This window comes from Anarrhichthys ocellatus, unplaced genomic scaffold, assembly GCF_004355925.1.
Source record: "Anarrhichthys ocellatus isolate YVR2014 unplaced genomic scaffold, GSC_Weel_1.0 scaffold26, whole genome shotgun sequence".
Classification (NCBI taxonomy): Eukaryota; Metazoa; Chordata; class Actinopteri; order Perciformes; family Anarhichadidae; genus Anarrhichthys; species Anarrhichthys ocellatus.
The window spans coordinates 5,371,399-5,385,379 of record NW_022280056.1 but is presented as its reverse complement, the minus strand read 5'-3'; the positions used below and the strand labels follow the sequence as shown (position 1 = coordinate 5,385,379).

General features: G+C 46.7%; 1 protein-coding gene across 8 annotated transcripts in view; it reads right to left on the bottom strand.

Moving 5' to 3' along the window:
• Positions 1 to 30: 30 nt before the first annotated feature.
• The window catches only part of rbfox3a (RNA binding fox-1 homolog 3a), a 196,968-nt gene continuing 183,017 nt past the window's right edge, over positions 31 to 13,981 (bottom strand). For 7 of the 8 annotated variants that reach the window (XM_031861917.1, XM_031861920.1, XM_031861919.1 and 4 more), the window contains 5 exons: positions 12,347 to 12,479; positions 10,677 to 10,716; positions 8,295 to 8,353; positions 5,160 to 5,238; positions 31 to 2,967 (listed from right to left, as the gene is read on the bottom strand). In XM_031861917.1, the coding sequence (XP_031717777.1) occupies positions 2,923 to 2,967; positions 5,160 to 5,238; positions 8,295 to 8,353; positions 10,677 to 10,716; positions 12,347 to 12,479 (356 nt within the window). In that variant the 3' untranslated portion in view covers positions 31 to 2,922. The remainder of the gene's footprint in view (positions 2,968 to 5,159; positions 5,239 to 8,294; positions 8,354 to 10,676; positions 10,717 to 12,346; positions 12,480 to 13,981) is intronic. The other variant, XM_031861918.1, reaches the window with a different exon arrangement.

The window sequence follows — 13,981 nt, the reverse complement described above, 5'->3', positions numbered from 1 at the left end:
TGTATATATGTGTGTATATATATATATATGTATATATCAACATTCAGATCAGAAACCACTTGTATCTTTCTAATGGTGGTCACTAACACCCACACGTGTGCTCTGCTGCAGAGTTTTTAGGAGAACCTGGTACAGATGCTCTGGCCGGTCTAAATGGTTCAGAACTATAATCAAAGTTTCTATCCTAGACTATAAAAAGCCCAAACGGTGTACGTAGCAGCATATAAAAGGAAGAACGATGTTTGTTTATCCACAGAACGATTTTCTTGAGAGATTATGGTTTTAATTTTCTTTTTTTTTATTACAACATTACTTTATATCATTTTAACATCTCGACTAAACATTACTAGCTTTTATATGATAGTTTTATAAATATGTTGCATCTCGTAAAGTTTTGAAAAAGCTGAAAACAAATAAAGTGCAACAAACTGTTTTTTCTTTTTCTTTTGAGACCACAAACGTATAAATGAAATACTATCGGCAATATAGCTCTGAGCTGTATTTCCATCGCTGCACTGAGATCTGCACAGCTAGCAGCTCCACACAGATGTTCTCACGTAGCACACAGCTGGAGTAGAAGCCAATGCAACCACTGTATGTGGACTAAGAGGCTACACACACGTACATTACGTCTCCTGGGTGCTTTTATATCATATCTTACTGTGTGTGCAAGTGTAAAATAGTTATACAGTATATGTCTACATATATATAATACCGTAGCTTTAATAAAGACAACAGTACGGCCCTTTTTTTATGGGCCCCTCTCGGGGTCTCTGCTGAAGCAAGAAGCCGTGTTGCAGAGAGGACAGAAGCTGCTGGTTGTGTTATGAGAGGATCTCCCGCCTGCTGAGGAGTGAGCAGCGCTGTGCTGTAGTTTGTGAGTTCAGTTTGTTTATCCTGAGGTAAAACATTCTGTGCAATGCTTTAAAAAGAAGAGAGAGCGGTGACTCGCAGCCTTCTGTCTGGTTCAACCCACACCAGTGTGTGTGTGTGTGTGTGTGTGTGTGTGTGTGTGTGGGGAGACGATGTGCACCGTGAGTACAGTTTATCTGGTGAATCAGTGAGGATGATGCAACCGTGTCTCCTGCAAAATCAAGTTCATATGCAACTATTCAGCGACTCCGTAATTTAATTCTTTGATGAAGCGATTACCTCATTAATCTGTGAAATGTGTAAAAGAGAAACAAAGAGATTTCAATATACAATATGATAAAATAGGTATATGCACCGATCAAATAACTGGACAAGGTATTTCATTCTTAACTATTCTAGATAGATAAATATTAATCTATAACTCAACCAACTTAATCAAGCACCTCCAGGAGCATCAAGTCAAAGGATTAAAACCAATTCAGAAGATTTTTGACAGAGTTGCTTGTGTTTCATTTATCATTTTAATAATAAATAACAATTCAGTAAATACCTACGATGTCTTTTGTTGTATTTAGTTTAAGAAGTAAAGAGTGTTGAAGTCACATAACAGAATGATGCCCGTCTCCTCCACACAGCGAGGCACAGAGCTTATTAATCATATCTGATCGGTGCATCGCTCTAATAAAACAGAGCAGAGCTGGAACCAGCAACGTTTTGGTATTTTCCTTCATGTTAATCTGCACTAATGTGGCAGAACAGTCTCTAATAAATCCTGCTCTGAAATTGTAATGTATCGTGATATTTCATTGGACTGCATTATGTTATTAACAATTCTGCTCCGTCATGTCAATACGTAGGTTCTGTTAACAAAATATTTAAAACGGGTTTCAATATAATGCATTCAAACACAACATCATTTATCGCAAATATAACTACAACATGTAGCAGAGAACTGAGTCGACAACTTCTAACAGAAAGAAAAATTGTTTTACAAACTGCAAAACATTTAGTGCTAACTTTTATAAAATCATCTGTAGTAAAAAGGGAACTTCACCAATTTTAGAAATTGAACTGAGTTGACTAGTAGCGATGAGAACACTTAAAGTCTTCTGTGATTCCTCCAGCAGCCTACAAGATGAATCACTGTCGAGCACGAGAAGCGATGCAAACAGCTTTAAACGTTGGACGTGTTTCAATGAAACGCAACATGACTTTGTCCCTGAACGCAACCCGGCCGGCGTTACAAACCCTGACCGCCGATGTAGAATAGTTGCATATAAACGTGTGGTTGATAGGTTGCAGGAGACAGAGCCGGAGTGTGAGCGTTGTGAGTCCAAGACAAGAAAATCTGACCTCTGAGCTGCTTTACTCGGCATGCTGTCGTACCACAAAGTACAGCTTGTAAGTGCACAACAGTCGGGACACTCCGAGGTTTTAAAGAAAGAAACAAAAAGCAATCGGAGCAGTGCCGTCTTTGAACTAAGAATCACCGAGGCATGTTAGTCAGCGTGTTTAGTTTCTGCACGTCAGGAAAGGAATTAGAATCAGTGATCGGCGTCAACCTGATCCCACCTGGTACGCTTCCTGTTTGTCAGGTATATATATATATATATATGTGTATATATAATAAAAACTAAGAATGCCCCAGTATATTCTTAGTCAGATGACAGCGGCCTGCATACACAAACCTCTGAGCATGCATCATGCGTGCTGCAGTAGGCTCACATTGGTTATGGTGACACAGCACCCATATACAGCAATCAAGATAATGCACATGTGCATAAAACTTTCCAAAAGGAAAAACAAAAGCACAAAATGAATACAAAACAAGAGCAGACCAATGATGACATCAAATAGAGTTGTTGTAGAAATATCTGCTTGAGAGGGTGTCGGGGGGGGGGGACCTGGAAGCTTTTAGTTTGATTTAGCGCTCCACCAAGGACCGGGCATTTGCTTGTTTTGCGTTTGTCTTTTGTTAAAGATAGTTTGTTATTTGTTTGTTGGGGGGGGGGGGAATGTCTCTGTCTTTTCTCGCTTTCTTTCTTTCTTTTAGTAGGGAGTGAAGCGACTGTACCCTCCTCTGTATAGGCTAGCCTGCAACATCAAAGATGAAAAAGTACCAATCAGTATTCAGGTGACAGCTTCAGTCGCTTTCTCTTTCTCCACAAATTTCCTTCCTTTTTCCCCATTCAAGTTATTCATGTGGGTTTTCATATCGGGAGTCACGGCTTCCATATGGGAACGATCACGAGGGGCGGTGGGTTTGATATGTTTAAGCCAATAATTGGAGTGTGTGTTAGGAACAGGGTCATCGGGAGTTAAGCTGGATTGGTGGACGAGGAGCTTAATTGGGGCAGTTGATAAAATTGAATTTTTAACACAGTAGCAAAGCAATGAAACACTGGGCCTGGGCTCACGTACTTCCTCTCATTAATCACATTAAGAAATTAATACAGTGATATTGTGCTTTCTTCCCTTTTCAGGCTGTTACAATATCGAAGATTCAACCAAAGCCGCAGAAGTTGAGAGAGGTTTAATCTCAGCTCCTTTTATCAGTCTAGTGGAGGAGTCTGCTGGGGCGGACCACCACAGGATATTAGCCCTTAGATTTAGCACCATACTCCAGATATCTAGGGCACACACACACACAGAAAGCATGCAAGTGGGCCTATGCATGCACACCTGCACACACACACACACACACACACACACACACACACACACACACACACACACACACTCCCTCCTCTCATCTTTCAGTAGCTCTGCTGCAATTAAGAATTCAGACAAACTCCAAAGGCTACTGAATGTCTTCAAAGGCTAATTTTGCCTAATTTCTGGGAGCCCTCTTGCTTGTATGAAAACTTTCATCCATACGAGACGCTTCTGCGCGCTGGAAATGAGTAAAGAGAATTTCCAACCTCAACCTCAGAGGAACTAATTATTGTATAGCTTTAAAATGCAAAAAAAGAAAGAAAAAGACTCCTCTCTGCTGGAGAAGCATTAATGAAATATGATTTAAGAATTAGAAACCAAACTGGTCTTTTCTCTTCAGCCCACGAGTTGTATTCAATGCTGGCCTCTGCACAGTAGCCCCGCCATTTGTTCAACACCACACGACCCCCCCCCCCCAACCCTCTCGAGTCTGGCTTAGCTCCCTGAGCTCCCAACACACACAACTTTAGCTCTGATATTTTTAGGGGCCAAATCCAGTCTGTCACTGAGAGGACGATCAAAGTGTCGGAGAAATGGAAGGAAATTTGGAGGAAAAAAGAAGAAAGAATAAAAAACATTCAAACACATTTTCTTTTTAATTAAGTAAATGAAGAGGAAAAAACAAACAAATGTCTTAATTAATGAAAGCTTTTAGCTAGCAGCTGCACCGGGGAACTGTTCGCCTCTTTTTTTTTTTGATGTTATTGAAAAATCGCATGCATGCCGGAATGGTAAATTTGAGTAATTTCTCGAGCAGAGAGCTCGCCTCCGATCAAGCTTGTGGGCAGGAGGGGAGGGCGAGACAGCTCCCTCCCTCCGTCCCGCTCTCTCTCTTTGTTAACGCCCCACGGCACACTGCTGCATGCGTTTGATGGTCCTCAATCTCGAGCTTTTTGGTCTGTGAGCCCGGTCCCATCCCCTCATCACGGTGAAACAAAACCAAAGAGAAACTAAAACAAAAAAGACGCTCTTTTATTTATCGTGACTTTTCATCTTTGATGTTACAGTAGCTGCAAAAGCTAGCTAAAAACAGACATTAAAAATTCAACTTCATCCCTTCAAGTTTGGTTTGGCTGAATGGGAAAAATAAAAGTGATCCAACTCACTCTGTAGCGAGCGGAGTGATGTAGAATGAACAGAAAGCGCGGAAATGTTAAGATGCAAAGTTTATGTTAAAGAAAACAACAACAACAACACAGCAGTAATCACTCATTGTCATTTCAGGAGGAACTCGCATCAAATTAATATTGCATGAGGTGGCATAACATGAGTTTTGTTGCATTAAACGTCTGAGCCAATTTTCCACATGCCGGGGTTTTGTTCCAGTACCGCTCAGCTCCACTAGGATGCGCCACATAGCATGACAAAGAAAACAACAAATCAATGGATGAATAAATAGATAAATAAAAACCAGCGACCGCTGCAGTCTCTGGTCTTTATTTTGGAGTGTGAGTCTTGTGTGTGTGTGTGTGTGTGTGTGTGTGTGTGTGTGTGCTACAGCTCGTGTCGTGATGTTTCAGACAGGGTGCAGACAGAAGGCGGCGGCGGTGGTGGCGGTCTCATGGACTTACCATAGTCCCCACACTGTATGTGGCGGCAGGGCCAATCGTGTGGTGGTAGGGGTCTGCTGTTGCATAGACTCTGCCATAGCTGCACAACGGGAGGCACAGAGAACACGGTCATTGATCTATCATTGACGAGGGGGGGGGACATTTATGCATGCTTGTTTTAATGCACAACCCCTCAAGTCAACTTCTTTCAAGTCTCTAACACGATCAATTCTTTCCCTCCTCGGCCTCCTGGGCTTCCGGCATTGTACAAGGTGGTTCAAAAAGGGGAGTTCAAAGGTTGGCGAATTATACTTGTCTTCTCATTGTCATCTTGATGAGGTGGATGGAATAGGTAATGAGCAGAGGGAGAGAGGGAAGGATGCAGAGGAGGAAACAGAGCTGGAGGGCTCGGTCTTGTTTACCGGCTGCACACTGGGCTCACGCCCCGTCTTTTCATTGTTGCTGGTTTGGAACTAATCCTTCCAATTTCCTTCTGAGACAGGACAAGATGTGTCTGCCTCATTTATTTATTTATTCGACTTCACATATATTCCTCTATTTACTTTCCTTTTTTATTTTTTTCCCCCCCGCCCCCCCCCTTCAATGCTCGCTTGCAAATGAGGGTCTGCACGGAGCAGATAAGGCACACCCAGCCAAGGACTGAGGGCACCAACTCAACCAGGAATAAAAAAGGAAAAAAGAAAAAGTGGAGAGAGGAAGGAAACTCTCCTAAAGGAGACAACAAGACATACGGCGGTTCTTCTGTGCACGAGCTACATTGAGTTCTCTAAACACGGCTCGGTTCGTTTGAGTCCGGCAGCACCCCCAAGGTCAGCGAGCAGGACGTGAAAAGCCTCGACTCCTTGGGGAGGAGGCCGGTGCCGTGAGATGGTCGGGGGGGAAGTCTCCGTGGTCCTCTTATCTTCAGTGAGCACCGAACCCCACAGGCCCTCTAAGGCTAATATATCTACCAAATGACTCTCGCCAGAGTGGCACTGCTGACGACCGGCCGGTCAAACCACCCGGTACAAGGTCAGCGCAGTCTCGGCAGAGCCGATTGGAGGCCGGCAGCGTCTCCGCAACGTGACCGGCTCCTCTCGGGGGCCTCGTTGATGCATCACACTCGCTGGCGTGAACTCTGTTGAGTTACTTAAAGGGCTTTGGTAATGCAGCCTGTGAGCACCGTCGGCTTTTCAGATAATAAATGCTTCATATTTTGCAGGCTGGTTTCACACGCCTTCCACAATCCCGGTGACCTTTTTTGTTTATGATTGTCTGACTGCCTCGCCGTTAAGTCCGATAAGGTATTGCTGAAACGATACCGACAAACCCCTATTGATCCGATGGGCACGACCGCTTATTCAAAAGGAAGCAAACAGACAAAGCAAAAACAAACAACTTGGGGGCGAATTACATTAAATCCCGGGGAAAAGTACAGGCAAGAGAAACAGGAATTAAATCACTCCGAGAGGGAGCGAGGGAAAAAAGAAGAAGAAGAAAAAAGAAGCCGCTGTCCAATTTCTGCTCTCGCCGAGCACGGCTGCTCATAATTCGAGCCGCGGCGAGGCCTGATAAATCTTACATTATCGATATGATCTTCAGGCTCTCAGGCAGGGTGTACGTTATCACAAGTGACATGCTCAATCCTTCCCAGATTAGATTCCCAAACCAGCCCACATCCCCGGCTGACAACGGCTTTCAGGGGCCCGAAATGAATCAGCGACGCCTCCTCAAACGGAGCACACCTGAACCAGAGTGACATCGCTCAGAAGTGATAGAGCTCCTGCCGGTCCATCTCTCCCTCCCTCTCTCTCTCTCTCCCTTCCACAGACCTGAGGCCATTCATAAATACCGCAGTGATATACCCACTCTCCCATCACAAGCAGGGAGCCACGACATATATCACCGCTTTTCTCATCCAGTCCAACAAGGTTAGTCTTTTTTTTTTGTCGGTGTGTGTGTGTGTGTGTGTGTCTGTTCTTTAGCTCCGAGCTAAAAGAGGAATATGGCGGTTTGCCTAATAGATAAGATAACTGGAGAGGAAGAAGAAAAACTCATGAAACCCCAAATAACCTACACAGAATATTGTAGAATGCTGGCGAAGCAGTTCACATACATCACAAACCTTCTCCATCTACGATGAGCCCGTAGATGTGTAGCTTTCTCTGTAATTGCTTGAAAGAAAATGATCCACCATTTGCTACCTCTACATTGTTAGACATCTTTCTCTGCATCCCCGTCTCTTGCTACATCACATTCCCCACACAATTAAACTGCACTCTCAGTCACGTTTAGAGGCAGAGATATTTCCTCTCCGGGTTACGGTCGTATTTTTTAACAGTTTGAAACATGGGATTCATTTTGTAAATTGAACAGCAAAACAAAAAAACACTACAAAGTCACTTCGTTAGGTTTTGGCAACACAACTACTTGGTTAGCTTTAGTAAAAATAGCTTCATGGTTTGGCTTAAAAGGACTATGAAAGTGAAAAATGCAACAAAACTACTTGATTCACACTGAGCATGGACAGCAGCCTCCGGAGTGAAAGTGTTTTTTGAGGCTTCCTCCTCCTCCTCCTCCTGCAGACTTCCACAGATTAATCCAACACATTTCCCCATCGAAAAATAATTTACGACGCAGTCTGGTTGTACGGGAACGTCATTTCTTCCGGAGACAGTGCTGCTCTGTGATGTTTACTGCATTCCAGCACTTATTGCTGTGATGAAGTGTGTTTGGCGGTGGACTCCGTTTCCTACAATCTATTTCTACTCCGGTCAGTAATTTCCTCTCTTTGACAGGATCAACTTGTTGCTTTGAATGGAAGTTCCCGTTAACAACTTGTGGAACACGCTGCGGACGTGTTTACTCTAAACTGTTTTATTTATTTAGCATTACGCTCCGTTTCTTCTGCCGACTGCTGACAATCTCTGCGATGGATTGCAAAATAAAAGCTTATGGAATGTACCACGACATGAATAAAAAATGCCCGTACATTAATCACATATTTCAGGGTGGACTTTGCCTTTAAGACCACCGCGGTGACACAATGATTTCTGATACCATATGATTAATAACATCTTGGTCTGCGACACTTTAAACACTCAGTAGTCCTTGTGCAACATAATGAGGGAGAAACTGGACGACAGGGGTGCTCACCTGTCACTGTAAGCAGTGGGGGTGGTGGGCTGGGCAAATCTGTATGCTGCATAGCCGCCCTGTAAAAAAAACAAAAAACCCAGTGTTAATCAATGATTAAGCTCAGAAAGGTTAGATCTCAGAGACACACGGAAACAACAACACGGACATATAGAGCTTTAAATGGCCTTAATAGGTAAATGTCACTGCACAGCGTTTTGATCATCTGCCCACGCTCCCCACCTGCAGGGTCCCATCCAGACACCAGAGGGTGCTGTTTGATGTATGGTGGCAACGGGGGGGATGAATGATGCTCCCGAGAGGCAGCTTATTTTCGGGGGGTTGCGAGCCCATTATCACACTACAGGCTCATCCGAACGTGAGGCCACGTTGAGCCAACTCCAAATTCAGCCCCTTCTTTGTTTTTAGAGTGAGGAGATTTTAGACTGCTGCTACATTATTGAAGAGAGCCTTTTGTTTTCCCTTTACACGACCCCCCCTGGCTCGCAAATGAAGTAAGAAGGCAGAAGACGGCCGGACCGTTGGCGAGTCAGAACCGCCGTATTCATTTGCCAGAGTGGGGAAGGAATTAAAGACCTCATTGTGGAGTGCCGCTATTACTCTCTTTGAAAAATGAAGCTGTTCTCCCACTGTTTTTCTATTAGTGCCAGTGGAGTGTGTGCCCGTCTGCGTCCATACCGTGGATAGGTGGCTTTTAATAATGCATGTTTTCATTCAGAGAGTGATGCAGAGAGGCAACGGTTGCACGTGGTGAAATCAGGTCAGGGGCCACAGCTATTGAGAATCACGCTCCCCCCCCCCTCCAATTCCCGCATCAAGGTTTCTTCGGCGCGGAGGCAGGAAGTCACAGCACTTGAGGCGGATGACTTCCTGTGGGACAGCCGTGCCTCGGGACCGCACTGATTACAGCAACAGCCCGAACAAACACAGGCCGATAAATCACTCTCCCACGTTGTCAAATCCTGCACACAACGGTGCGGCACATTTGTTATTTTGTCGTGCCGAGTGTGTGCTTGTGCATTCATGTGTGTGTGTGCGCTCGTTTCCAGGTGGAGATGCACGCATGCGTATGTACCAGCACATGCAATGTATGTAGAATATATGTATATGTGAATGCATCCAGTTTCCTGGTTTTCTGCCAATGTACGAGCAGGAACATCTATTTAAAAAAAGAGGCTTCGACGCTTCAGCCGGCTGGTTTTGACAGCGAGGCGGCGTCCAATGAAGGATTGTTGAGGACACTGAGGGCTGAGGGACGGCTTCCTCTCGGTCACTCGAGACCTTCACGCACACTCAGCCGGTCTGAAGCAGTGCAGCGGCCGGTGCCATGACTAATGGTGGTAAAGCACTAGGGGGGGTTGGCGGCTATGACGGGTTGAGTGATGGAGCGACCTGGCCACGCCTCGGTCAAGGGACATCGGGGGCGCAGGACTTAGCTGGAGGTGGCTGAACGTGTGTGAACAATATCTCTCGGAGCACTGCCCGGGTCTCGTCTACGGCGGTGGATGTCGCTACAATAAGAAAAACTGTGAAATACTGTCCTATCATGCGGGCTGGTGTGTAAGTCATACATCACCGGGTTTCGGCGTTTTCGCTCCCAGACACCGGTCGTCGGGGAGAAAGTGAGAGGCAACTGTCACTGCTGCTGCTGCTGCTGTCATCTCGCTATCTCAGCAGACAGGAGAAAAAAAATCAGCAGAATCAAAGGGACAAATTACATCCCCCCTACCACCACCGCCGCAAATGTTTGGACTTATGTCAAAGTGGGGCAGCGTGGTAATTTCAGCATTATCTCCACGGCGTCCATGCTTTTCTCTGTCATGGGCGACGTGCGGCAGGGCCAACTCCTGATATGACCCTGCCTGCACGGACAGCTCCAGAGGGACGGCTAATCCCTTTATCTGCTGCCGCTCCTCTTATCTCCCACATGGCGATGGCTGGGAGGAACCAGCTCCGCTCGGGCCTGCACAAACCCCCCTGGGGGGGGGGGGGGTATCCCCGGCCAAACCCTCTGAGTGTACACAGACACAAAAAACAGGAGGAAGGAGGTGGCGAGAAGCGGAGGAGGCGCAGCAGAAGACAAATCTAAAGTAAGAAAATGACCTAACTTGACACGGGACATTGAGCCCGGGTCTGCCTCTCTGCCAAAGTCTGAGATCACAGGAAGAGAGAACAGAGAGAGGAGGGAGGAGCTGAGGGGGTTTTAAATTTTGTTGTTGGGTTTCTTGGCACAGCAGACAGAGGCCTAATCGACGCCGGCTTGGCAGCGAGGGCTGAGAGAACGCCGGGGGCTGAGGAGATCACGTTTTTGTCTCCGGGGCTGGGCTCTGCTTTACTTCTGTTTCATCTGAGCAGGCGAGAGGAAAAGCCAACTGTACTCACATAGATCTCTGCACCGTAGAAGCCATCTTGGTACACCACCCTGTGAAAGAGGAGGACAGCAAAGCGGTTAGGTGTATTTGGTGTACGTGCCGCCCCGTACTGAATCTCAGCCCTTTGACGCTCTTCCTATTTCGCCCATTTGAGGGTCCGCCGGGGTCAGCTCTTAGCAGCTTCAGTGTACTGCACCACAAATAATGAATGACACATTAAAGTGAAAAGTGCAACCATTTCACATCCCCGTGCAATTTTCTGCTCTGGTAAAAAATATTGTTTGTCTTTCCAGTTGCTACCGGTGTGTCAGGAGGGCTGGAGGTGGAGAGGGAGAGGAGGGGGGAGGACAAAAGAAGGCAGCGATGGAGCTCCATCACATGACTCCGCTATATAAATCAACCAGCTGCCATCGGTAGCAAAGGGCCCCGGAGTGGAAGGGAGGGGGGGGATGTGGGATTTCCAGGCCCGGCTTCAGCAGCGAGTCTCTCTGCAGTAAGACGAATCCCGATCTAATCACAGATAGACAGCTATACCGGGCCCTCGGTCGGCCTCCGTCAGACCTCTCCCACGGCCGCACAGACCGCTGCTGATAAGAGGCGAGCGCGAGGCAGGGCTGCACAAAGCCGGAGATCAGCATGGACCCTGGTCACAGTCCAGTGAGATCTGCCCAGTAATACGCTTTCTCAGCTCTCTACAGCTCTCCCTGTGGCTTTGTTAGTTCCTCCTTTGTCAATAGACAATGTACAAATATATAGGAGTTAGAGCATGTACACGCCTCGATACCAACAATGATTCAGCTCCCCAGAGGCAGAACAGCACAGTGAATGCACTGATGACTGGTATTATCATCTTAAACAAACTGCGTTGATGTGTTGACTATAAATGTTCTAATATTATATAAAACTAGGACAAAATAATAAACAGTATTGTGACACTGTTCTTTAGGCACAATCACATCAATCGTCTCCATAACTGGCCCTCGGATAAGTCCCGCCCTTCAAACACAGACCGGCCAATCGAAGCGGTCCGACTGCGATCCGGCTCTGCTCTGTAGACTCTCACGCTATCATTTCTTTCGATTTAGATAAACGATTCTGAAACTGTGGAGCTAACATTAGCAGAGTACCTTAGCACATCCCTAACTAGCGTTAGCATAACTATTCTACGCTAGCATCTGAAGGTATACTGAATGTATACACATGCTGCTTTTTAATGATGTAACAGTGAATAAAGACCTACCTGGCTTCACAGGAACAGTGTTGTTCCTTAATTTCATTGTCGTCAGTCTGGATCTCCAGCTGATGTGTTGGTTCACTTTTACACTGAGATCTGTAGCTTTAGCTTCTCTCTTTATCTTTTCATCCTGGATACATCCTTTAAACACATATTATAAACCCTTCTGTCTGCTTCTCTCTGAAATTGCTTTTTTGTGTTTCCAAAAATTTGATAATATATATTCAGCGAGTGCGGTGAGTGACAGTGTGGGCTCTGTGGCCTGACAGCTTAGCAGGGGGCGGGGCTTAACGACGGGTCAATTGGAGCATGAAAGTCTTGTATACAGTCACACACACACACACACACACACACACACACACACTCATACTACAGCATGGACACAGTTAAAGTCAGGCTGTGTCTGATGTGCTCGCTGTTGTACAGGTTGGAGATTAAATACTCACGCTCCGTAAGCTGGGATGGGTGGTGGTGGAGGAGCCGTGCGGAACGTGTTGTACACAGCCCGCCCCCGACCTCGCAAGTGGGCACCCCTATAGGCCACCGTAGCGCCTGTGGCAGGGTAGGGAAACCCTGTTACTAAGGAAAGAAAACACACAAGAGAAGGAAAAAAAAAAAAAATGATGACTTTCAGAGAACATCCTCGACTTGGCATTGCTTACCTTATGACAGAATGCATTAGAGAGAGACGTGTGGCACTGCTTTACCTATGACAGAATGCATTATGGGGAAGACACGGAAACAATAGATTTAATCTTTTCTAGGTGCGCCTCATCGAGCACTCTCCCCTTTCCCAGCTCGCTGCTTTGTGCCGTACTCAGCAAGGATCCACATTTGCTGTACGCATCCTTTCCTGACGCCTGGCGAGGGGCAGCCTTGAAGCACAGGCAGGTAATGGATGCAATACCACTAGTTTCGCACCACAGCTTTCGCATAGTTTAGACACAATGGGCTAGCAGCGAGGAGAACAGGGGGGGGGGGGGGTAGAGGGCGTTTCTAGGTGTTGGCTACAGTCAAGCGGGAGGTGAACGTTGTTGAACAACCTGACTAGATGTTCCGAACTTCCCCCCCAGGGGAAAATGGAGCAGATGGGCTGGACAGCCAAGGCCCAAAACCACAGCGTGACCCCCATCTCCAAACCCATCTGGGACCATCTTTAGCCAATCACACAGCTACATGTGTAGCTGACGACATGAGAAAGGGGAGGGTTGCGAGTGAAAGGCTTCAGGGCGGGTGTAGCAAGGGGTAGGTGTGATGGTGCGGGGAAAACGTCCGCGGTCACAGATTAGAGGACGGCCGATGTGATCCTCAGCACTCTACTTAACCTTCAATCAGTCCAGTGGCTGTCTGATTACGAGCTGTGGAGGTGCATACAAACACACAGATCTCCAGACATGATTAAGTTGGCCTCCTCTTTTTGCAGCAATCGAAAGGCCTTCACGCCCCCCGCCCCTCACCCTCTCCCCCCCCCCCCCCCCAACAGTCTAGTCCATCACAACACAGTCATCCCTATTATCCGTCATCCCCCGGCAACGCCCCCTCATCTCCCTCCCCTCACCTTATTATTCTTTATTCATTTCAGATGACATGTTTCAGCCGAATTCATCAGACTGATTCGTTTCTTCAGTCTGAGATCACTCTGCGATGGGGAGCTCCATGGTGCTCAGTTGGGGGGGGGCTAATAATATGTATCCGATGTGTTTTACATGAACCCGCTGCCACCAAGGAGACAGCAGGCAGCCCCTCGCAATGCCAGATAAACTAGACCGCAATGAAAAATCCCTGGTAGCTCGTATATAATCGGTGGCGTGTATGTGTTTGCCTGGGGACTGACGGCGCGGCGTCACCGTGCCACATGCAGCATTAACCCCGCGGATGGACGAGGCCAGCGAACACCCTAATGAACGACGCTCACCCGGAGCCCCCGCTGCCTCAATAACGCTGACAGGGAGACAGATTAGTGGCGCTTTTAAAAACACGGAGAGACAGGTTGAATGTCTTCCGCCATTAACATCATGCTCCATTAGCGGGGTCCGCACACATATTCAAACTCTGCGTCTCATTTGGCCAGGTAACGCCCC